At 36.9% G+C, this 26853-nt stretch overlaps 2 protein-coding genes across 4 annotated transcripts in view; one reads left to right on the top strand and one right to left on the bottom strand.

The window, feature by feature from the left end:
* The window catches only part of LOC113042230 (F-box/LRR-repeat protein 7), a 40409-nt gene extending 20242 nt beyond the window's left edge, over positions 1-20167 (top strand). For both annotated transcript variants that reach the window (XM_026200892.1, XM_026200891.1), the window contains 2 exons: positions 14150-14743; positions 17407-20167. In XM_026200892.1, coding sequence (XP_026056677.1) covers positions 14150-14743; positions 17407-18143 — 1331 coding nt within the window. In that variant the 3' untranslated portion in view covers positions 18144-20167. The remainder of the gene's footprint in view (positions 1-14149; positions 14744-17406) is intronic.
* A 4263-nt stretch (positions 20168-24430) lies between these two features.
* The window catches only part of LOC113042228 (integrin beta-1-like), a 36676-nt gene continuing 34253 nt past the window's right edge, over positions 24431-26853 (bottom strand). The window contains exons 16-17 of one of the 2 annotated variants that reach the window (XM_026200889.1): positions 26530-26607; positions 24431-26132 (exon numbers count right to left, since the gene is read on the bottom strand). In XM_026200889.1, coding sequence (XP_026056674.1) covers positions 26530-26607 — 78 coding nt within the window. In that variant the 3' untranslated portion in view covers positions 24431-26132. The remainder of the gene's footprint in view (positions 26133-26529; positions 26608-26853) is intronic. The other variant, XM_026200890.1, reaches the window with a different exon arrangement.

Here is a 26853-nt window from a genome sequence, read left to right as displayed (position 1 = left end):
TAGTGCTGTTAATTTGCTTCTGATGGACTACAGGTGTTGCCAATTCAGTTTCTCCACCTATATTTCGATTTAAAACACTCTCTGTCCAAACTAGCATTTTCAAGCATTTTCCAAAAGTTTCTCATCTACACTGAAACATCAGAAAATATTAAATGTGCTTTGTTGACATGATACAGACTGAACAGACGTGATCTGTTTTAATGCAATTCTACTGACAGTTTTATTTAGGAAAATAACTCCCCATTCACTGACGCATCTTAATTCCACGCTTTACTGCAACAAGCAATTTCAAACTCTAAAGGATACACATCCTTATGTTGTTCCAGATATTTATGACTTCCTTTCTTCTGGAGATATTTTGAGGAACATCAGAGTTCAAACAACATTGGAACCCTTTAACTTCCACTGTATGGATTAAAACACTGAGACATGTTCTACAGAAGTAAAACGTCATACAGGTTTGGAACAAGTAAATGACGACAGAACATTAATTTCTAAGTGCACCAATCTTCAGACAGCTGTCAGCTGTCAAGTTTGTGTTATGAATGCACTGGGCAATGAAAAGTAAAGACTTCTTCAGTCAAAATTGTGGTTTTGGCTCTCCTGGTGCACCTGGTTCAGTCAAGAATCGTGCCTTATGTTCTCTGTTTCACCTAGACCTGTCTTGTTGTGTTTGGGCTCTTCAAAGGAGGCACCCTGGTGGTATGAACTTCTCAGTCACTTCTCAACACAACTGAGAAAATATGTAAGTCCTTACCCTCTGTCTGAACCGTCACACGAGCAGGAGCTAGGTTTTGACGGAGCCAAGTTTTGGTAGAACTTCATGGGGCCTAACCCTTTCACAACGTATGATTCAACACCTCTCCGTAGAGGAACGCAATTTTAACTGCGAGGTTCCTAAACAACACACTTTTACGATGTGCTTGGGGATAATAGTTCATGGAATGTTGGAGCGTGGCTTTCTCTCTGGTTAAACCTGAATCCACGGACCGAATCTGGACAGCATAGCATTACCTCATCAATCCCTCTCTTTCCAAATCAGAGGGCTTAGTCAGTCAGCCCTCCAGATGTCCATGACCACATTACAGCAGTTGCCACAATTTGCCTCTTGTCATAACTATATAGTGCAGGGGGCCTTTCCAGAACATCTTGCAACCCATTATGACTGTTTGTCTGTGATTTGTGTGATCTGCGAGTGTTTTACTGTGTCTGCTGTGCACATGTCGGGTAGATGTCATTAAGTTTCGATCTTTAATATTCCAGGCAAGTTGCTCGAGAGCTTTTGATAGCCTATATTTCAAGGTGCTAAATGATACTAGAGTGCCATGATGGAAATCGGATGGAGTTTGAGGTGTTAAGCCAATGATTAGGTGTAAAACGGACCAGATCTGCTGGGCTGGGCCTGACTGCTGAAATACTGCTTGGGAGGGATGTAAAACACACTAGTCTGGCTGTAGAGTTGCTTTTACCCTTATATTTCTGCTGCATGTTAAGATCTATGAGCTGTGGAGAGCAGAATGGGACGGATCGAATGTCCTTGCAGCAGATTTTGTAGGCCTTGGAGGAGGTCCTTTGGGTATTTTTGTTTTTCTTGGTGGACTCTCCAGAAGGAGGACAAGCTGTGGTCGCACATGCTCAGTAAAGACCCATTTCCCCCAGAGTCTCCTCAATTGAGGATAGAAGGGAGATGCTGACTGTGTTTGGGTGAGGACTTCATTGAAGACCTGGGCAGTGGGCAACTGCTTTTCCAGGTCAATTATTAGCTCAAACTTATGAAAGTCTTCAAATCATGCTACTTGTTAAGAGGAGATTTGGTGTTGTTTCATAGCAAAGTTTGAAAACATGTAAATAATGTTTGACTTCCTTTTTTCTTTGCAACAATAAAGTTGTGCAGCAATGCTTTGTTGCAAAAAGTTGGAACATTTGCAGTAAATTTCAGAAATATTCCAGAAATTTTCGAAACTTTCCAGGATTTTTTGGAATATTCCATGGATTTTTCTAAAGTATCAGGAAATTTACCAGAAATGTTCCACCCCTTTGCAAAACCAGGAGTAACTGGGGTAAACGCTGCAGTAATGTTTTTCTATCAGTGCCACCTACTGTCAAGAGTTCCTGCTTGTTGTGAACCTACATCAAGTGGTATCAGCTTTCTTTGAGGCACTTACAGTGGAAATTGGTGGGACCGAAAATGTAAAGCTCATCACTTTAAATTAATTTTAAAAGAGACTGTCCTCCTCCTATAGGTATATTGTGCAAACAGCTTATTATTATCATGACCTATGGTTTTATTATAAATGTAAGCACCCTCTAGCTAGTGCAAAAGTATTGGCAGTGTTGCGTGTGTTGTCATGAAATGAGGTATGACTGTTGCTACCAATGAAAATACAGGTTCATTTGAATGCAGCGTGTAGTCTTTTTTACCCACCATCTTCCTATTTCCAATTTGCAACATTTACATTTATGCATTAGGCAGACTCTTTGGAAAAAAAATGTACAGTGTATCTAACCCATGATTGTGCTGCTATAATGCAATGCTCTACCACGCAAGCTACACAGATCCCCAAGTATAATGCTGATAAAAGTGCACAATGCATTAATAAGAAAGTTTTTGTGGCATGTCCTACTATCGGTAGGGGCACTAATTTAGTAAATGTTCCTATAGGTTGAATTTCAGGGAAGTAACAAACAACTGATATGGTCATATGGGTTGGAGGACATGTTGATATGGCACTTACATAAAACATACTTGACCTGTAAAGCAGTTTAAACCATATTTTTTTACAACCATTTTGAGTTGTAGAGTTTTAGGCGACAGAGATGTTAAACTACACACAAGTTTAAGCAGAGTAAGTGATGTTTGCACACTAAAATTACACAAAAACACATTATGTCTTTTGGCTATACTATTGGAACCCAGATTTTTATTATTATTATTATTACTTTTTATCAACATTTTGCCAGAAGTGCTATTTATTAAGTTTAACTTGTACAGAACCCAGGAATATTCCTTTAATGAGTTCATTTATTGTAGAAAGGGGTTTAAATCAGTGCTACACCTACCATTCATGTCCCAGACAATGTACTTCCCTCATTCTGAATAAGCGGCGTGACTTTGCCAATGCCATTTGAGTACAGAATAGAAAGAGTGTTTCTCACACTCTACCAACAGCTTTCATTTGGCAGCGCTGCACATGTGGAAAGATCTGATGGAAAGGAACTCATCAGAAAAGCACTTGAAGGTGCTGCTGATGTGGATTGTGTGCTTTAAGCTACTGGCAGTGAAACACCGGCTGCCCTTCACACACTTGAGTCATTTTGGCTCCAGAGCTTTAACTCATCACCAGACTCCCTGAAGAATAACTTAACAGATATTTAACTGCTGCCTGGACCTTGGGAAAATTAGGTTTGTAGAGCCAAATTTAGCCTCCCCCACTCTCTCTCCTTCATCATCTGCATTTTTTAATAATTACCACTGACTTGTTCTATTCCCTGCTCTATCATTCAGTTCTACCGTCCTGTATTTCCTCACAGCGTGTGCAGGTGATACGTTTCACAGTGTGTATTCAGTGCTGTTTGCACAGGCTAGAATCACTATTATTATTGGTCATATTTAAGGTTAGAGGTTTGTTATGAACCCTAACCTTAGGTATTAAACCTCGACTTAATCTGCCCACACTGTTAGTGATACTGACATGATTGATACGAGAAGTCTTCAGTTGCTTTTCTAAGCAGTCAGACCAGTAGTTTTCACCTGGAGGACAATTAGAAAGCTTTAAAAAATCAATAGACATCTTGTCTAGAGATCAGGAGCTGGGTGTACCTCTTCTTATCTTCTTAGAAAATAATGGATTAGTTTCTTAAGATAAATTCTAAGTTTGTTAGAATGTTTGTAAGAGTGCTGTGATGTATTGACGCTCTCTATAGTCTCAAAATGGTAAACTTGCAATACATCACAAGTGCAAACATTTACAAGGTCTTAAAAAATCTTAATAACATCTATATTTATTACTCAAATTTGGAAATGAAAATGAGAGGCTTTGACGTTTTAAATTGTTATTTTTAAGTAAAAAAAATTTTTCCCGTCTTTTAATCTTTAACACTTTTGTTCTGCTGCAAATTCTCAAAAATTACTGGTCTTTTAAAATTGCTTGTAAATAATTTTCCATAAAAAAGACGTTTTCCTTTTTCAACGTAAAATAACGGACGAAAGTCAGCAATATTTCTCATTTATTGGCATGAAGTTTCGTGCAGAATAACAAACAGCAACAGGAGTGCAACATTCTCTAAAAAATATATATGCAGTGGGGACGGCTGCCATAAGAAAAGAAAAACATCACTGCAGGCTTCAACCCGGCTGCATTTATGATTTTGGCAATTCAAAAATCTCCAAGATTATTTTAAATAATCAATCAATCCATTTCAAACAACTGTTCAAAAAATGAAACTTTAAATGGACTTGAGAACAGGCCATGTGTGTTTTTTTATTGAACGTAACCAACACTTAGGCTAGGCGGCACTAGGTAGGCATAATGAAATGCGTTTTTTTTTTTTTCACTATATGTGCAGCTGTTGAGAAGACACGCTCTGACCGCACTGATGTCCCAGGGACTCTCAGGTACAGCTGCCCAAGGTGGGGGTATTACTGCCAATTCTCCACCACAGAAGCTGGTCGCTGTCAGCTTCGAATGGTCCTTTTCATAACTCAGAATCTCCTGTAACTAGATGCGTGAATGAGGCAAATTTTCCTCTACCGCGCCACGAGACCTATAGACACGCGTAAGCGCTTCTTTACATTGACTTAACACTGAAATTATTCACGCCAGACGCCAGATGCTCTATTTGCATTTGGTGTGAACGCAGCATAAGAGGTCGCTTTCGACGTCACTGGTTCTTATAGGTGCGTAAAATTGCTGGTATTTTATATCTAGCTTACTGCAACGAATACTGCACTTTCCGAATTCTTTATTTTATTTTTCTGATTGTTTGTGAGTTTTGTTACATTATATTGTTTAATTCTTTTAAAACGAATTGTGTACATATTTGGTTAAAATTGATTCCCTATTTTCATTTTCGAAACTTTTTTTGGTCCGTCCGATCCATTGTGCAATTGATTTTCAAACTAAAAGTGACAGCCCTAATTATTACCATATATTGGATTCTATCTGTTTTTATCAACTTGTGTTTCTTTCTGGAGCAGACTGATCATAGGCCTCATTGACCTAAGCTAACGCACTTCAGTTTTTAAGTGAAAAAACATTATTTGTGTTTAATTTTGGCAATCTTCACTCAAAAACTGAGGCCTATATTAATCTACTTCAAAAAGAAACACAAATCCCAGAAGAAAAGAAATTGATTGAATCCAAGATTTGGTAGTAAAATAGCATAATGAGAGCTTTACAGGCAGTTCTTTGTAGAACAGTCATTTTTGACCGGGAACACCACAAGTGTTATAAATTGGGTAAATCCTTAAAAAAAAATTACAAATGACAAAAAAAAAAAGTCATTATACTCTGTGTGAACAAATTTAGTAAGTTGTAGTCCAATCTGATAACATTAAATAGCATTTTGGGGGAAAATAAAATCCTTTCCAGATCATATTGACATGTAGCAAATGTAAATCTGGCTACAAATTATCATTGAGACTTGGGATGGACTAAATAAACTTGGACCAATAATCAACCTCAACACCGTTACAACTACATAGAACTGTGTTTAAACATTCGGAGCCACTTTATCCCATTACTGTTCAGTTGATGTTCCATACAAGTGCACTGATGTTCACTGTCTTCAGCACTGAAGACACACGCCAATGATTAGCTAATGGATGATCACTTCTTTTGAACTTTTTGATCGGTCCTGTTTTGTCCATCACTGGGGAATATCCTCAGCCAAAAGGCCTCGCTGTGGTTTCCCACTTGAAATTCGCGAGCTTTGCTTTGTCCAATTTGAAGACCAGATGGTTAACCTGTTTCTCTGATATCTCATGCCTGTGGATTCCTCCACCATATGCAGCCTTTGGCAGTTCACATCAAGGCCAGTCAGCTGGAAGAGATACGAGTCTAATTATACAGTTTTGTTCAAAATAATAGCAGTACAATGTGACTAACCAGAATAATCAAGGTTTTTAGTATATTTTTTATTGCTACGTGGCAAACAAGTTACCAGTAGGTTCAGTAGATTGTCAGAAAACAAACAAGACCCAGCATTCATGATATGCACGCTCTTAAGGCTGTGCAATTGGGCAATTAGTTGAAAGGGGTGTGTTCAAAAAAATAGCAGTGTCTACCTTTGACTGTACAAACTCAAAACTATTTTGTACAAACACCTTTTTTTTCTGGGATTTAGCAATCCTGTGAATCACTAAACTAATATTTAGTTGTATGACCACAGTTTTTTTAAAACTGCTTGACATCTGTGTGGCATGGAGTCAACCAACTTGTGGCACCTCTCAGCTGTTATTCCACTCCATGATTCTTTAACAACATTCCACAATTCATTCACATTTCTTGGTTTTGCTTCAGAAACAGCATTTTTGATATCACCCCACAAGTTCTCAATTGGATTAAGGTCTGGAGATTGGGCTGGCCACTCCATAACATTAATTTTGTTGGTTTGGAACCAAGACTTTGCCCGTTTACTAGTGTGTTTTGGGTCATTGTCTTGTTGAAAAAACCATTTCAAGGGCATGTCCTCTTCAGCATAGGGCAACATGACCTCTTCAAGTATTTTAACATATGCAAACTGATCCATGATCCCTGGTATGCGATAACACCATAGTAGGAGAAACATGCCCATATCATGATGCTTGCACCTCCATGCTTCACTGTCTTCACTGTGTACTGTGGCTTGAATTCAGAGTTTGGGGGTCGTCTCACAAACTGCCTGTGGCCCTTGGACCCAAAAAGAACAATTTTACTCTCATCAGTCCACAAAATGTTCCTCCATTTCTCTTTAGGCCAGTTGATGTGTTCTTTGGCAAATTGTAACCTCTTCTGCACATGCCTTTTTTTTAACAGAGGGACTTTGCGGGGGATTCTTGAAAATAGATTAGCTTCACACAGACGTCTTCTAACTGTCACAGTACTTACAGGTAACTCCAGACTGTCTTTGATCATCCTGGAGGTGATCATTGGCTGAGCCTTTGCCATTCTGGTTATTCTTCTATCCATTTTGATGGTTGTCTTCCGTTTTCTTCCACGTCTCTCTGGTTTTGCTCTCCATTTTAAGGCATTGGAGATCATTTTAGCTGAACAGCCTATCATTTTTTGCACCTCTTTATAGGTTTTCCCCTCTCTAATCAACTTTTTAATCAAAGTACGCTGTTCTTCTGAACAATGTCTTGAACAACCCATTTTCCTCAGCTTTCAAATGCATGTTCAACAAGTGTTGGCTTCATCCTTAAATAGGGGCCACCTGATTCACACCTGTTTCTTCACAAAATTGATGACCTCGGTGATTGAATGCCACACTGCTATTTTTTTGAACACACCCCTTTCAACTAATTCAACTAATTGCCCAATTGCACAGCCTTAAGAGCGTGCATATCATGAATGCTGGGTCTCATTTGTTTTCTGAGAATCTACTGAACCTACTGGTAACTTGTTTGCCACGTAGCAATAAAAAAATATACGAAAAACCTTGATTATTCTGGTTAGTCACATTGTACTGCTATTATTTTGAACAATACTGTACATTCAAAAACAGCTTGGAAAAAGTGGAGAAACTGGCCAAGTATGAAACATCATACGTGCTTCCGAAAACTGTCCTACAGATGAGCAGTTTACAGTCAGATAGCATTGTACCAGGTTTTACTGTGCTAAACATATAACACTTTTTCCAGGCCTGAAAGATGTTTTGTCTGAACGGTTTTGGCTGTTCCTCTGTGTTTTGTCTAGCGTGTGTGTATTTGTTTTACTTCTAAGTTTAGTCTACGGTTGGCAATTGGAATTGAACAGATAGTGCGGCTTTGATTACGATTCCAAATCCAACACTGCGAATAAAGTTGATCTTAGTTTCTGGCCTCTAGGCTTTGGATCAAACAGGAGAAAGAATGTGAGGCCAGCCACAATTCAATTGAAATTCATCTGGAAAAATGGATGTTATTAACTCTGCCTGCTTGGCTTTATATCGCATTCCTTTGATCAGTGACACATGTAATTATAGCTTATTAAATGCTTATTTGCTATCAACAGCTAGCAGTGGATCTTGTTTTCAGAGGCTTGTATTCATTAAGAACTGTAAGAAATATTGCAAAACTATTAATTTCTAATCTATCTTGAGTGTTCTACCAGTTTTGAGAGTTTGATGCACTAATAAACAGTTCTCTTATCCGAAGCATTAGAATTAATGATTAATTCTAGTGGAAGAATTAGTTTGGATGCACTGAATTGGCTTGAAGTCTGAAGTCTGTTTATTACTGTTTTGCATTCAAATATGTTCAGTATACTGGTGTAATATGTACAATAATGTTAGTTATATAAATTATTATAGTTTGTATTAGTTGTATTTACCAAATTATTAATTTAGTTGTGTTCATGTATCATGTTTTATTAGTTTATAAATAAAATTCAAATAAATATAAAGCAATTATTTTATAAATAATAGTTTTTTACTGTAATGCCTCTATATTGTAAAAAGAGCAGTGTAGTTATTGTTAACGAAAACTTTTGTTATTAATTGAAATAAAGCTGATGTTAAGTAAAACATAAATATTAAATAAAAAAAAACAAAACCTAAAAAAAAAAATCTAACTGAACTAAAAAAGGATTATGTTGAAGTGAATTACTACAACTACTAAGACTAAAACTGAAATAAAAATAAAATTAAAATATTTTAAAAAATTAAATAACAAAAAGAGCAAAATTACTCAAATGTGAAAATAAGAATGAATACTGAAACTATTAAAATCTAGCTATTTCAATACCAAAATAATACTGGAACAGACTTTTAATAAAACAAAGTAGAAAAAGTATGTTCAAGATGTACTAAATATATGTACCTTTAATGTACTAGCATACACCCTTTTAGGCGTAAATAAGGTACGGAATTGTAACTATTGAAAAGGTAGGCTTTTGTACCTAAAAAAATTCAACTTTAAAGGTCAAAAAGTCAAGTAAACTTTCAAACATATATAAAGGACAGATTTAAATGTCATCGTGGCATGTTTCTGTGACAGACGTGTGTTGAATCGCCCTAATGCCCCGCGGCGTAAGAGCACAGGAACGCTGTGCATCGTGTCTTACGCTGGATTTCAAGAGAGCGGTCCATTTAGCATCAGCGCTCCACGGTCAGCCCGAATTAGCTTGGGGTCAGTACACTGCCTAAACAAAGGACACATCCATAAACACTGGATTCTAGCCAAAGTCTGCTCCATTATTTGTGGAGCGCTTGAATAAACACATGGGCTTGTGGGAGCGATGGTCATCATTATGTTTTTTTGACAGGAATCCCAAGTATGAAAGCTAGTGCTCTGCAGCGAGCCGAATAGAGCCAGGGCTTTGAGTGGTTGGGATATTTGATGAGCAGTTTGGTAATGACTCATTACACCACGGCGGGAACCAAAGCTCCCGGGGCTCGCTCCAGCTGTGTGCACCGACTGTATTGCACGCTACAGTCCCAAGGGAACCGAAATATGAACGGACCACCCAGAAACACCGGTTCGGTTGCACAGCAAAGCAGGGGATCTAACAGCGAATTCCCTCGGTGCCGTTCTCGAATCCTTCATCTTTCACGCTGTTTTCCTCTTTAAGCCTGAAGCTGATTGAATCTGTGAGCCGCTGCCGGTTGTGGCCGCTCAGAAAGCCTGTACTGAAGGTCACAGGAGAAGTAATCTGTTTACTCGGTCTGTCAACTTGTCCTGCAGTGGATTCTTTAGAGCCGTTGCACAGCCAGCAGTTGCACAATCAAAACCGGCCCTGGTTTAATATACGGATATTATGCAAACAACTCAGCCTGAGTGTATTTATAGAGAAAAAGCGGGAGCCGTTCCAGTTGTCACAGACGCAGTACTGGAATAATAATCAGAAGAAATGAATGCATTGTGCCAGCTTTTACACTTTCCATTTATTATGACTCTCCAAAAGAAACCTTAACATGAACTAATAGATGAGACACTGGGATAGATTTTGATATTCATCATGTTAAAACAGACGCTATATTAGGACTTTAAGGTGGAGTGTGTGATGCATTCTCAGTATATGTCACAGGAGGCGCTGTGTGAGGGTCTGGAGGGGGATTGTGGAGCAGTCTTCTGTCAGGACGAAGACATTTAGCTCCCTCGAGAGTGAGAGTCTGTGTATGTCATCATGACCCGGCTCAGGTCAAGTCTGGAATACAAATCTCCTCGACTTGCTGCACTTGCACACACACAAACACACACACACACCCAAAGAGAAAAAACTACAGTAACACAAATCTGCACAGCAGAGGGCTTTGCGTGTCATTCATTCTCACGTGAAGAAGAAGGGAAGGAGTCTGTCTGTCCCTGAACATACTGTAAATCACTGTGGGATGACCACGGTCTCACTGTCTGGAGCAAATGCATTCAGAGACACTAACCTCTACTTTTATTATAACCGATGTCCTCTGATTCGCAGAACCACGGTCAATAAGATGCCCTAAAATAACCAATGCACTTTATGGGTCAATGGCATGACATATTCTATCTATTAAAATGCATTAAGAAATGTAAGTAATATATACATGGAGTTTAATACACCTTTTGTGTGATGAAGGTGTTTTACATGTCTGAATTTTACAGTTTACTTAAAGACTTATTAAAATGAATATCCGAATGTGTAATGCAGTCATTTCATAAACTATTGTAACCGCGGTTGAAATGCATTATAATTTTCGTAGATTTCTAAAAATGTGTTGTTTTGTTGAAAGGAGTCACAATGAACAGTTAAGCATGCAATACAAGTATTATAAAATGCTTCGTAAGGTGAATTACAAGGCATAATTAAAGCATTAAAATAATTGTATATAAAGAGTTTGCACATGAATTAAGTTGGTCAAGGTGATACAATATCAATACAATAATGGAGAACTAAGCCTCATTAAAAGAATGAAAGTTGTGTTAAATATTTTTGCTAATAGAATATGTCTTGCTTATAAAACTGCTTCACTGCTAATTAGTTTTGTAGTGTGAACAACTTGCAGGAAAAAAAATTGAAATTATGTAATAGAATTATTCGTCACTCAACATATACATAAACATATAATTGTATATTTAAGATTTGTGCACTGGTTTCATGGTACTTGTTACATTTCTGGCCTGCTTTCTTTCAGTACATTGCTGGTGGCTTCCTGTGATAGAGACGCATTCATAATCATTGTGCTTTAGTTCTGATCCTTGTGCTGTAAATGTTTGTGTAAGGAGTGTGTGTGGCTGTACGCTGGAGTGTGTGCACCTGTAAATTAGAAATGGGCGTTCACATACTTTCAGCCATATAATGTGTATTAAATTCTTCTTGCAGCGCTTCATCTGGAATAAAAAATATACACAGAAGACTGTTAATGTAGCGTTTATAAATGCAAAAAAAATGGCTTGCGGAGGAAAATTCAGCTTGGACCAATCCATCATGTGAGGGATCTGAGCCACCGAAGTTCCTTCCTAAAGAGAATTTCCTGTACAGAAAGCATCATTTCACATAAACCCTCACTTCCTCAGAAGCACCTTTGTGAAGCTTAACACAGAGCTATTAATCGAGAGTTTAGGGACGGGAATCCATGACTCCTAAAGACAGCCTTAGGAAATGTTTTGCTCCCATTTCTTTCAGCGTTTGTGCTCATTTTTGTGGAGGAGGCTTGACAAGGACGTGAAATAGAGAGCGAGGGAAGACAAGAGCTTAATATAAACGTTTTCCCCCTTAATATTTCTCCTCATTATCTTTCAGTTCATGACTGGCTCATAAACGGAAATCTACACAGTAAAACTGTTCAGCCCCACACTGACCTAAGGAGAAAAGATTGTAATTAATTGTAAGTCAGTGGTGGCTTTTAATTTATATATGTGTGTGTGTGTGTGTGTGTGTGATGCATTAGTCACTTTCCCCATTGCATGAATTTCTATTGAACAGCGTTTAATGGTTAATTCAACCAAAAATGCAAATTTTGTCATAATTTACTCATTTACCTTCATGTTTTTTTGGTTTTTTTTTGTATTTTTGAAATGTATTTCTTTCTTCTGTTGAACATAAAAGAATATATTTTGAACAATGTTGATAACCAAACCAAGCTGACGGTAACCATATACTTCCATAATATGGTTTGTATGGATGTCAATGGCTACCGTCAACCCTTTGATGACCAGAATTCTTCAGAACCTTCTTTTGTGTTTAAAGAAAGAATGAATTCTGGGTGAACTGCACTTTTGTCACATGACCTCGTCATGTTCATCATGTGATGTCATCTCAGTATGGGTAAACTTAAATTAGTCAGGCGTCTAATTAGCATCTGTAAGTAAAAAACAATCATTATGCATAATCAGTGTGGAATGTCAAGTCAAAAAATGTTAAAAATTGTGGTTGATGTTGGTTTTGAGAGGAACATGTGTCACACTGGACATGCAAGGTGAAGTCGAGTGCAATGCATTGTGGGATACCTTAAATCTTTGCAGATGTTTTATACAAAACAATTACAGCACGTTGAGTCTAACATTAGGAATCAAACCCAGGACAGCATTTTGAGCTAATACTTTTCAGCCAGTCACGAGCTAGTTTGGGTCAGATAGAAAACAATAACCCTATCCACTGTGCCACCCAGACTCCCTCTTCATCTTTTCCAAATCAGTCAAACATCTGCGAAGAATGAAAGCTTCACCATTAATGCAGACTCAAGCGTGGCGAGCACTTCAAGTGCATCTGAGATAAACTTGACACTTTTATCAGCGTCCAATAACGAGACATCAGAAACAGTTTTGAGAACAAAGAGCCCGAGAGCGTCGCTTGAGTTAACACCGTTTGTGCTAAACATGTTTCTCAAACCAGCTGATGGCTTCCATGTTTCAGATCCTTTGAGCTTCTACACATTTAATGCATCATCACAATCTCTTTTACCAATGTTACATTCATTTCAATCTTTATTTTGAGTATAAGACAGCATTCGATAGAAATTGTCATGTGAGAATACTTCGGTCGTTCTCAAATCTGATATGCATTTGCTTTAGATTTTAATCTCATTGATCATAGTGAGAGTCAAATGTGTTTTCATTATCATTAAAGATAAAAATTTTTAAGTTATTTTCTGCTCTCCAAGCCTGTTTGTATTTGATCCAAAATAAGCAGTAATATTGTGAATATTTTCACTATTAAAATTAACTGTTTTATATGTGAATATATTTTCAAATGTAATTGATTAACTTATTTCAAAGCTGAATTTTTAACATCATTATTTCAAATGATCCTTCAGAAATAATTCTAATATTCTGATTTGCTGCGCAAAAACATCATCATCATTATAATAATAATTGTATTATGTTTAAAAAACCTGAGTATTTTTTAAATACTCAACTGTTTTAAATAATAATAATAATAATAATACATGTTAATGTAATGGTGCTGAAAATTCAGCTGCACATTACAGAATTAAATATATTTAATATTATAATATTATAATATTATATATATTTAATATTTAAATATTTTCAAAAGTAATTAACTTATTTCAAAGCTGAATTTTTACATCATTAATTCACATGATCTTCAGAAATCATTCTAATATTCTGATTTGCTGCGCAAAATCATCATCATCATTATAATCATATTATTATGTTGACAACAGCTGAGTATTTTTTTAAATATTCAACTGTTTTAAATAATAATGATAATAATTATAATAATAGATGTTTGTTGAGCAGTAAATCATCATATTTTCATGATTTCTGAAGATCATGTGACACTGAAGACTGGAGGAATGATGCTGAAAATACAGCGGAGCATCACAGAAATAAATTACACTTTACAATATTTTCAAATATAAAGCAGCTATTTCAAATAGTAAAAATATTTCACAATATTACTGCTTTTGCTGTATTTTGGATCAAATAAGTGCAGGCTTGGTGAGAAAACATCAAAAATCGTACTGTTCAAAAATTTTCGACAGGTAGCGTAACTGAAATAAAGAGACGTGATTGTTCTTTTTCTTTCAGATTCGGACCCGAGCATGAGGACGCTTAGCACTCCCAGTCCCGCTCTCATTCTGAAGCCAAACCCTCCTCAAACAGTCCCAAACGGCCATGAAACCTCGTCCACGTCTTTTACCGTCACTGGCGAAACAGTGGCGCTGGTACACGCGCCTCCAGGATCTCGCTCACATCCTTCCAGAGTCCCCCCCAGCGCCCTCATCGACGCCCTGCCCGACCCCGTGTTATTACAGGTGCTGTCTTACCTGTGCACCCCTCAGCTGTGCCGCTGCGCTCGAGTGAGCCGCCGCTGGTATAACCTGGCCTGGGACCCGCGGCTCTGGAGCACCATCCGTCTGACCGGAGAGCTGCTGAGCGCTGACCGAGCCCTCAAAGTGCTCACCCATCGCTTGTGTCAGGACACTCCCAACGTGTGTCTGACCCTGGAGACGGTGGTGGTCAGCGGCTGCCGGAGACTGTCTGATCGAGGGCTGCGTGTGGTCGCTCAGTGCTGTCCAGAGCTGCGGCGTTTGGAGGTTGCGGGCTGCTATAATGTGTCCAACGAAGCAGTGTTTGATGTGGTTTCCCAGTGTCCCAATCTGGAACATCTAGACGTGTCAGGTAATATTGACAGACTTTGCAGTGGGTGAGGCCAGTTGGGTGAATCTCATGAAACCTGTCAAGAACAGGCTCCAGCTGCTAGCCCTCTAGTTGAAAAAATTTAATTGGGAGAAAATAATGCATATTTTAGGATCTAAAAAAAACAAACAAAAAAACATCATTAAATAAAATGCATGATTAAATAATTATTATAAAAATATATTATTTTTTATTATTTTATTTTTTTTTTTTTTGGGGGGGGGGGTGGGGGGTTGAAACATGACCTCTGAATATTTCCTTGGGTGAGTCTCATGACATGTGGCCAGAATATGTGATAAGAAATATTTTATTCCAATTAAAAAACAAAAAAAAAAACATTTTTATATTACTATATAATTACATTTTATGACAATTTATTTTAATTCTCTTAGTGAAAAATGTTTATCTGTTATGTAAGTATTCATTATACATTATATATTAAGTAATATGTAATGTATGCACATCAATAAATGATAATGGTTTTGAAAAGGGGTTGCTTTTCAGCTGGGAATTTACATTATGGTAATGAGAATTGGGGAATTATTTTTTTTTTTATTGAAATTCATTTTTGCCTTTTAATTTTGTGGTGAAATATGCATGGTTTCTGAATATTCTTAATAATAATCGGTAGAGAATATATGCTAAGAGAAAAATATCTCACTTCAGTTGAAAAGAGAAAATTAGAAATTATATTTTGCAAGAAAATTAAGCCTATTTTATAATCACTTTGGGTTATGGAAACAACTTTCTTCATGCAATGCATTGTTGTAGGTATGCATGAAATGTATTTTCTTTTAATTTCAAGTATTATCGTGTTTATTTCTCATATGCATTGGCATGGCACATCCATTACATGGTCAACGAGTAAAACATGTTGTCTCTTGATTACTTTCAAGAGCTCTTGTGATTAATTAGCTGCCATTAAGCATCAGAAAGCCATGTTTGGTTGTGGATTTATTCAGGGAGTGATTCAATGTGGTAAAGTTTTTCTGGGAAGGCTGGGAAAAACATTATGCGATCCAGGAATCGCTGCCAGTCTTTCTCTGGAGGAAGCTCTGCTCAGTTTTGAAAGATGGACTGCTAACCTCAAACAAAGAGCAAGAGTCTGTCTGCTGAGTTCATTGTGCGAGTCACACATTGTACTGTACAGTTATTCATCATGTAGAGGGCACAGCATGCATTCTGCTTTCCACAAGCAATACACCGTTTGTTGCAAAAATATCCTAAATTTCTTGAGGTTACATTTACTTTTAAAAGCAGGTAGTATAACTGTAATAGGAGTAAAAACAGATACTGGCTGCTTTTTGTTCCATATTATATTTCTGGGGTTTATTTCTTTATTATTTTTCTCTGTTTTGTCCTATTTTATTTGGCCTATATTCACTGTATTACATTCATTCACCTCGATTTGAAACCTGATGTAGACTCTAAATTTCAGAATTTTAAAGTAATTTTATTAGACTGTTTTCCTGTTTCCCATGAGACATTTCCTTTTTTCTCAGCGGTCTTTGCAGTTCCAGTACAAGATCTTGATTTATTGCTTGAACAAGGATCAAAACAACAGGAACTGAAGCTCAGACATATGCTTAAAGACATCTAAAAAAACAAGAAATGGTCTGACGGCTTTTATATAAGACAGGAAGAGTAAATAATGGCCCCCTGTTTTAAAAGGTCATAACAGTTATGTGGACAGAACATAGTGTAAACTGTACAGTGGCCAGAACACAGCTTATAGTTATAATTTGTATTAATTTAGCATAATAACCAGGTGTGCACATAAGTTTTTCAGCATGGAGCACCTGGAGATTGGGTTTGGTCTTTACATTGCCATTTTGTGACCCATTAAATATAACTATACAAATTAATTAATAATAGTGATGGTAATATTACATTTATTTAGTTAGTTTTTTAAAAATAAATAAATAATAAACAAAATAATAATATTATATTTTAAAATAAAAAGGGAGTATTAATATATATATATATAGTAGACTTAAAAATACTTTTCTTATGAATTTTCAACATTTTCAAACAAAAAATCAGCAAGCTTTTATTTTGATGGGTTGCTGTCAAGTAAGTATAGGTGCTGCTCAGAAATCTCAGCAATCAGAAGTCCCCACTTATTTATTTTACCGTATGTCCATTATCTTTAAAGTCGACGTGAAATGGATTTTATTTTAATTCGTTTATTTATTTATTTATTTTTTTAATAAAAAATTGTTGTATGTCGGAGTCTAGTCATTTTGTGTGTCTAAAGCCCGCCCCTTTCTTACGATCAACTGCAAAATTCCATTCAGTTCTGCTGTCATCCAATTAAAAATTTATATACGGAACCAAGTCCCTGCCATACGTTTATTACGTTTCGATATTCCATTTCACTTTAATACACAGTATGTCACAATATGGAAGAAAATATCTGTCGCTACTCTGAACTTTATATAAACCTATTTTAGTCGTCAAGCAAGGCTTTCTCATTGCATATGGAATTCAGCAATAATATCTTGATTTGTGTTCGAAAGATGAACAAAGTTCTTACATGTTTGGAACGACATGAGGACAAATAATTAATGACAGAATTTTCATTTTTGGGTGACCTATCCTTTTAATTGTTCTAGTTATGATAATATCTCTTTCCATTTCTTAAGGCTGCCCTAAAGTGACCTGTATCAGCTTGACAGAGGAGGCGACTCTACAGCTCACACCTCTACATGGACAGCAGATCGGCCTGCAGCACCTGGACATGACAGACTGTGTATCACTGGAGGATAAAGGCTTGAGGACCATTGCATTTCATTGTCCGCGTCTCACACACCTCTACCTGCGGCGCTGCAGCCGGCTAACAGACGAGGCCCTGCGACAGCTAGCACTGCACTGCACTGCTTTACGTGAGCTTAGCCTTAGCGACTGCCCTCTGATTGGAGACTTTGGCTTACGTGAGGTCGCTCGCCTTGAGGGCCGTTTACGCTATCTGAGTGTGGCGCATTGTATGCGCATAACAGACGTTGGACTGCGTTATGTAGCACGTTACTGTCCGCGGCTCCGCTACCTGAACGCGCGGGGATGCGAGGGGCTAACAGACCAAGGTTTGAGCCACTTAGCTCGCAACTGCTCCAGATTGCGGTCTATAGATGTTGGCCGCTGCCCGCTGGTGTCAGACGCCGGGTTGGAGGTGTTAGCACGCTGTTGTGAAGGGCTACGAAGGCTGAGTCTGAGGGGCTGTGAGAGTTTGACAGGGAGAGGGCTCATGGCGCTAGCAGTGGGATGTCCCGAGCTGCAATTACTTAATGTACAGGAGTGTGAGGTGCCACCTGAGGCACTTCGACTGGTCCGACAGCACTGCAGACGCTGTGTTATCGAACACACTATACCTGCTTTCTACTGAGGGGACAGGTTGGGGACGCCAGAGGGGTCGACCTCTTAGAAAAACAGATGTTTATACTTTTTGTATTCCTATGACTGCCTGATGAGATGCAACAAGGTGGATATGTCTCAAAACATGGTACTGGGGTGCTTAGTCCAGGGGTCACCAAACTTGATCCAAATTTGCCTCAATACACCTGCCTGGAAGTTTCAAGTATACCTAGTAAGACCTTGATTAGCTTGTTCAGGTTAGGGTTGACGCTAAAACTCCTCTTTTTCTTGCTCCTTCATCCTCCATCCTATGACTTTGGCTGCGTTCCAGTTCACTTTTGTTATAACCTTCACTCGCTAACTTCCTTCCAGCTCATTACTCGGATGAACATCATTGATTACGTTGCACGAGTACCCACTACCGGCTGAATGGAATGGGCTGAATTGGAACATCCTAAGCCCTTCATCACTTAGAATATGCTATGGAGTTGGTTTACTGTTAACACGTTTCCCCTTACAAAATAGTTTGGTGAAGAATTCTATATGTATAAAAAAATTCAAAAATGGTTGCAGGGATTCCCTCGAGGGCAAGTGCATAGGGAAGTTTGTTAGTGCATGTCTAAAAGTGAACTGGAATGCAGCCTTGTCCTTCTCTCATCCTGAGGGGTTGGAGCTAAGACACAAGGAAAGGAAGTGAGGAAAGGAAAGAGGATGCACAAATAAGAATTGAGAAGCACCCCTGCACTCCAGGGCCGAGTCTGGTGACCCCTGACTTGATAAGGACCCCTTTGCCCTGGAATGCCACTCATGCAGAGTCTAGCTCCAACACACCTGACCAAAAGTAATCTAGTAATCCTGACTGTAATTGGTTGGTTCAGATGTGTTTAAATTGGGTTGGAGCTAAACTCTACAGGACAGAGGCCTTCCAGGAGAAGGACTGGACATTCTTTACCTAGTTAATCAATTTGCTGTCTACTGCAGTGTTTCCTAACCCTGTTGCTGGAGGCAGACCGACAGTACATTTGGAATGTCTCCCTACTAACAAGCAAATGAGTTTGAATTAGATTTGTAATTATGAAGAGTTTGAAAATGTGTTCCGTGTCTTCACAAACAAGTATGGGAAACACTGGTCTTCTGCCGAAATTCTGTCAACCCCTGCTCCTGAAGGATCAATGTTGTGCAGAGTTTAGCTCCGACACACCTGTCCAGACATTTCTAGTAATACTAAAGACCTTGATTAGCTTGTGTTTAATTCATGTTGAAGCTAAACTCTGCAGGACAGTGGCCCTCCAGGTGCAGAATAGGTCACACCTGACCTAGTGAGTCAACTTGTTATCTACTGCAGTGTTTTCCAATCCTGTTTCTGGTGGCAATCAAACAGTAAACATTTTGGGGGTCTCCTTTATCTGACCCATCCCCTTCAAGTCTAGTAGTCACTACTATCAAGCTGATGAGTTTATTCAGAGATCTTTGATTAGGAAGAGTTTGAAATTCTGGCGCAACTCACTGCTTCTGGAGGATCACTGTCCTGTGGTCCTACAGGAGCAGACATGTCACCTCTGACCTTATGAATCAGTTCGTTGTCTACTGCAGTGTTTCCCAACCCTGTTTTTGGAGGCACACCAACAGTAGACATTTTGGATGTCTCCTTTATCCGACCATCCATTTCAAGTCTTGGAGTCTCTACTAATGAGCTGATTAGCAGACAAGCTTGATTATCTTGTTCAGATGTATTTAATTTGGGTTGGAGATAAACTTTAATGGGAAGTGGCCCTCTGGGAGCAGGATTGGACACCCCTGACCTATTGAGTTAATTTGCTGTCTCCTACAGTGTTTTCTTACATTGTTCCTTAAGGCACACCACCAGTGCAATTTTGGATGTCTCCCTTGGGGACTTGGGAGACACTGGTTCCTGCCTACTCTGGGGTCTCAAACTTTGCTCCTAGGGGAGACTGTCAGCAGAGTTTAGCTCCAACACACCTGGGGCCCGTGTCACTAAGGAGGTTCAACCAACTCTTAGTTGACTTACCCTGAGATGAGAAGCTCTGAGTTTTCGGTTACAGAACAGTTGAAATTAGTTGGTTTAATCAACTCTAAATTGACTGACTCTGAGTTAAGCGCGTGCACCACAACTATAAAAAGCCATTATCAATCTTCAGTCTCAATACAAATGTAATTCTTCTCAGTGTTATATCACAGGTGAAAACTGGCAGAATGTTAGTTTAATGAACTAATAGCTAATCATTTTATGGTATCTCACGGTCAAATATATATAAATATATATATAATCATATTAATAATAATATTTTAAGTGCATTTTTCTTATTTTACAAATTATCTGCCAATAGAGTAAGAAAAATACAGCAGTGGCTATTTACACTAAGTGGGATTAACATACTTTCTTACTGATAGATCCTATTTACAGTAGGCTAAGTGCAAGTAGCTCTAGATGCTATTTACAGAAAAAAATGTACAGTGAAAATTGTGATATATTCTATTTACCATGTAAAAGTTGCAGTTCTTTGCAACAGGCTAAGTGTAAATAATAATTAGATGCTAATAATACTTTATACTGGAGGATACATTTGCACCTCAGTATTGTTATACATTAACAAGATTATAAATTATTATATTTATTACAATTATAAATAGTTGCATCATTATTAAACACTCATTAGGCACTTTACTTCCACTTTTAGAACATTTTGTTCATTTTTAGTGAAAATAAATTCTAATGTGACATGTGATGGGAAAAGTGAGAAGAACGAGCTCGGCAAAAGCCGGATCAATTGCATTACAAGCTAGAAAAAAAAAAAAAAAACCTTAGTAAGAAGAGCATTTTTCCAACGTGCATCAATTGAGTGTTTAAAAAGGGGGAGGAGACCGAAAGAAACTCTGGGTTTACTGAAGAAAACATGCTCCTGACCAGGTTAGGTTCATAGAGTAAGTTACCATGGTAACTGAGTCTGAGTATAAGATACTTCTCTTTCAGAAACGGGCACGACTTATCCTGCTTTCTCGGGTTTGACAAACCTTCCATTCTGAAACAGAAAACCTAGAGTTTCCCTCATTTCAAGGTTAACATACTCAGAGTTTTCACTTAACCTGCTTTGTGAAACAGGCCCCTGCTTAGAAGTTTGTAAGGAACTTGATGAACTTGTTTAGATTTCATTTTAATTTGGGTTGGAGCTAAACTTTGCTGGAAGGTGGCCCTCCAGGAGCCAGATCAAATTCTGGTCATAAAGGGACACCTTCCCTGCAGAGTCTAGCTCAGTGTTCTCAAACATAATTCCTGGAGGGCCACAGTTCTGCACGGTTTTGCTCCAACCCTAATCAAACACACCTGATCCAGCCAATCAAAGCCTTCAGGATTACTAGAAACTTCTAAGCAGGTGTGAACTGAAGCTGGTTGAGGCTAAGCTCTGCTGAGCAGTCACTGAGTTTGAAGCTGTAAACCTAATTAAACCAGTTCTTCAGGATTACTAAGAATCTCTGGACAGGTGTGCTGGAGGCCTTACAGGAGCGAGGTTTGATATTAATGGATATTAATATTAATTCTAACCTTGTGACAATTTTGGCAGTAGCATGTCGAAGGAAGGTCCTTAGGTTTTGAGACACATCTGGTGCATAATGTTGCTTCTTGCAGAGCTGTACCATACTTTTGTAATAAATAAATAAAAATTGCCTACATGACATATAGCATAATATTTATCACATGGAAGAGATGTATTATATTACTGTACGTCACCAGTAAGCTGATGTTTCCTAAGGGTCTGAACTATGTTTATTTGGGTTGATTCATGTTGTGTTTTCTACAAAAGCTCTTTAGCTGGTTGTCCAGAGTCTGTCCCATTACATTGTTTAATGTAAACTTTAAAACTTTTAATAATGAACTACTTGCTTTTTCCATAGAAGTGGTGAATAAGATGATTTTTTTTTTTTTTTTTTTTTTTGGGTTAACTATTCTTTTACTAATAAATCTTACTAGTTTACTTCAGAAAAATTATATCTGATTTCAAGAGACCATCTCTGTTCAAAATAACTAGGAAAATATGGGCATTTGCACTTTAAAGGGCATTACTTACAATCCCAAAATTACCCAAAGGTCTTAAGTCTTTTATTCGATATTCCCCTCAGATAACGCTAGTGAAGGATTACATGAGATTTGTAAATTGTTTCATTTTGTGAAAGCAATATGTTGCTGCTAAAAACACCCAATAAAGGGCTACTTATTTACAATCAAATGTCTTCTTTCATTTGTTGTATCTATGAACAATAAGGAAAGTGACAAGGATAACACATACAAAACAAAAGAAGGTTCCTTTGATTGATGTAGTGCAGAGAATAGTAACATTAGACTTGGAAGAAAACAGGAACGTTAAAGCATCCACCAGAGATGTCAGTTCTTTGAGAGATTAGCTATATTTGAATGAGATATGTCTTCAGGAGGATCCAAAGTCTTGTTCACACTATTGACCACAGTGGCACTTAATAGATATTTCAGTAACACTTTATAATAACTGCACACTATTAATCAATAATTAAGCATTAGTAAACAGATAATTCATAACTTATAAAGCATTAATAGACAGTAATAAGCAGTTTATAAATACAGATATAAATGCTTTATTCTTGATTTAAAAGCATATCTATAATGTGTTTAATAATTGTATTTTCATACTTTATTCATGATCAATTTATCATTTCTCAATGAAGTATAGCATTATTTACAAACCAGTTATTTAGGAGTTGCCAGTGATTCATAAGATCACAAGAAATGTAGTAAATTCAGGTAGTTATAAAGCATTTAGTAGTGGTCAGTTAACTATTTATGTGAGCTCATCTAAAGTGAGGACTAGTTATGCCTTGTAAAGCATTTATAAAGGATATTTAAAGGCTCAGTTTTATCTTCTAAACAAAAAACGGAAACAAACACAGTGATACAGAACATAGAAATATTAACAGCCTTTAAATCTCATTTGTAAAAGCTTTACAAGGCATAAATAGTCCTCACTTTAGATGAGCTCACAAAAATAGTTAACTAACAACTACATATGTTTTATAACTACCTGAATTAACCCAGAATTACAGTAGAAATACATGTTAATAAACCATTTATTAACACTATAAGTAACTATTACTATATGTCTGAATAAAAAGATGTATGAATGAACATTTAAATAGTTTATTAATCATTTACTTACAATTTCTAAGTGATCTTATGAACCACTGACAACTCCTTAATAACTGGTGTGTAAATAATGCTATACTTAATTTAGAAATGATAAATTGATCATTAATAAAGTATGAAAAAACAATTATTAAATACATTATAGATATACTCTTAAATCAGGTATAAAGCATGTATATCTGTATTTATAAACTGCTTATAAATGTCTATTAATGCTTTATAAATGATGAATTAACTGTTTCCTAATGCTTAACTAATGATTAATAGCATGCAGTTATTATAAATTGTTACCGATATTTCCCCTCAAATAAATCCTTAGCGAGATCCATTAACCTAGGAACATCTCAAGTCAGATGTGCATTACCCTCAGGATAACCATAATCGTAACTTGTTTCAGTTGTTAGTATGAATCACTACTATACAAGCAAAGATTAAATCAATTACTCGGTGAGATGGTAAAAATGTGATTTGTTGTTGCAGCTGTGTCACACAAAACCTAATTCTGCTTGCATGGGAAGAATTTGGCATATGATAAAAGTGTAGTGTTGTCAGTGTGCATGGGTAGGGAAAATCTATATGTTTATATATTAAAAAGTAACTTGCTGACATGCCAGTGCTTGTTCATTAAAGATTAGTACAATTAGTAAGAGGCTGTGTCTAATATAAAGCTAATCAGTTGGCTGTCATGTGGTTTCCTCGTGATCACATGGGGCTGGTCTGGTGAAATGACCTCTTGAAATGAATATAGGACACATCCTGAGACGCAGCTTAGTGTGTGTTGTCTATATAGCTGTCAATTATTGTTCTGTAGTCTACAGTGTGCTATGAATGAGTTGGTTAGTGGTACAATGAGTCCATCTCACTGATTTAGTGTGTTTCTGTCTCTCTCTATGGCTGCAGTTGGTCCTAAGCAGCTGTATTTATTATTTTCTGCTGCCCTCTGTTGGTTAATGTCTGTTTCTGCACTTAATTTACATTCATAAAGGAGTACTGGTGTACTACTTCCATGTACAAGAATTTATAAGTTAACAACATATGGTATGGAACGATAATTTGTTACACTGTTGTCATTAAACCTCTTTATGTGCCATGTTTTGTGCAACGAGTGGCAATCTCAGAAATTAATATGGATATTTAGATTTTTTATTTAATAACATTTTTAATAAATGCACATTTTTGGTAATCCAGTCAAATGAGTCAGGAAAGATGTTAAAATTCATAAAAAAACAAAAACAAAAACAAATCCATAACCCTCAGTCGAGCATATGTGGGAAATAATGTGCTGTATAAAGACTTAAGCTGTAATTTAATTATATCTTACATCATCCTGCTGCTTATACAAAATGTAATGAACAGAGCAAAAATGGCATAGTATGCTATTATTAAGTAACATTAATAATAATAATAATGATAGCAATTATTACAATTCAATTCAGAAAAGCACATTTTAAAAAAGTAATATAATTCTTAATATTGTTATAAGCACACGATCGGTAACCCTAAAAAAATGCTAAAATAAACCTTATTTGATGTCTACTACTTTTTTTTTTTTAAACAAAAGACATGATCACAGTCTTTTAGATTTTGTTTTAATAAATAAATTGAAAATTGCAATATTGAGAACCAGAAAAAGGCACATTAAAAAAGCTACTCAAGCTAGTAGATTGGGTGTTGACCGTAATTACGTTGAGCATTCCTGTAGATTTAAAGGCCTGCTTCTCCTGATTACATTCAGTTAAAATAATTACAAATATATGGGTCGTTGTACCTTTGAGCATATGATATGAACATGTGAACACAAAACTACATTCTAATTATTATTATTATTCCAGATAATTGTTTTAACAACAAAGAGCTTTATCTCTGATTTAAAATATGCAAATTACAACATCTTTTGTTGTTGTTGTTTTTAAATATAGCTACTAACTGAAAACATATTTGAAATCTGTAGGTATGAATAATTGTGCTCATTTCTAATTACCCTAATTTCTAATTAGAAATGAGCACAATTATTCATACCTACAGATTTCAAATATGTTTTCATGAGCGGTTTAAGGACATTTGGCTACAAACTACAGGATATCACCTGAATACACTGATACTCATCAAGAGCCACATAACAACTCAACAAATAATCCTTCATGACATAAAATACACAGACATTTTCAGTTAAACACAAGACACGTGCCATAATGATTCTCTAAGAGCAACAATAAACGGGCAATAAGTTGCAAACACCAAAATCAAAGACATTTTTGGCATAGATACGTCTGACAGTAAATGAATATGCATAGATTATTAGCATGTCAAACCAAACTTACACCCCCCCCCCCACATAAAAAAATAATAAAATCACATATACAGCGATGAGATAGTTTCTTATGCCAATATATGACTATTCATGAATATTGAATGCAGAAAGAACATGATAAACAAAAATCATAAGATGATTTTAAACGGCATTTGATGAGTTTTTGCAATTTTTGGGTGGGACTCAAGGATCCCTTTGCATTGCAGCACTTGATGCAAAGCCACAGATATCTGTTCAGTTTGAAAAGAGTGAATGTGTGAAAGTACACAGGGTTGGAAAGAAGAAAACTGATGTAAATATAAAGACTACACAGACTGTACATGTACACGACTACAGACCTACAATACTGTTCTAATAGAATGACATACAACGAGGAAATAAGCAAAGGAAAACTGAGGCTATCTGCAAACCCATCCCTTCCAAAACATTCCTGTGTGAGATATCCATGTCCATTATTTGCCTTCATATTTGGGGTTGATAACCGTTGTGACTGCACTCTTGTAGATGGGGTTCTCTCCCTGTGAAACACACAAAAATCAGATTTTGAAACTAAGAAACAAATATACAGCCCAGTTTAACTTCATGATGTCATCTAAATGCATTTACACCCCAAGAAAGTCCCAAAAACACACATGCAGCTGTACATTACTCATATATATTTTGATGAACATATTAATATCCAATGAAGAAAACCAAAATGTTATGTGAAACGCTCGTTCGATATGACACAGCACTGTCAGATGCACATGCTGTAGCCGATTGGTGAGTTATAACGAACACTTCAATTAATAAATATATCAATATTTAGTTTCAAGGATGGAATATATAACAAATGGTGGTCAGGTACAGAAACACACACACTGAAACAACACTTTCTGAAAAAAGGCCATGCAGAGAGAGGAGAGGTTTACAAACTTAGAGAGCCACAGCTTTACGTCCATAGATTGGGTTCTTGAATTTATTAATAGGGCTCTTGTAAATTGGATTGTCTGTCTGAGAGTGGACAGGGACAGACAACAGATGAAGAAACAGATGAAGAGACAGATGAAGAAACAGAAGAGCTGAAATCATGACAACACATTGAGAGAATAAAAGGATGGAGGTCTGAGAGTGATGGGAAGAAGATGTCATCAACATCAAGGGAAAATGAACCAAAGCATGCATATGGAGTTTAAATGAAGATGGAATAAAAGGTTTCCACTTTGATTAACTTAATTCTGAAATGAACGGTATGTATTA

Source organism: Carassius auratus, chromosome 24, assembly GCF_003368295.1.
Source record: "Carassius auratus strain Wakin chromosome 24, ASM336829v1, whole genome shotgun sequence".
Classification (NCBI taxonomy): domain Eukaryota; kingdom Metazoa; phylum Chordata; class Actinopteri; order Cypriniformes; family Cyprinidae; genus Carassius; species Carassius auratus.
The sequence above is the reverse complement of the archived record's forward strand: the minus strand, read 5'-3'. Positions and strand labels throughout refer to the sequence as shown.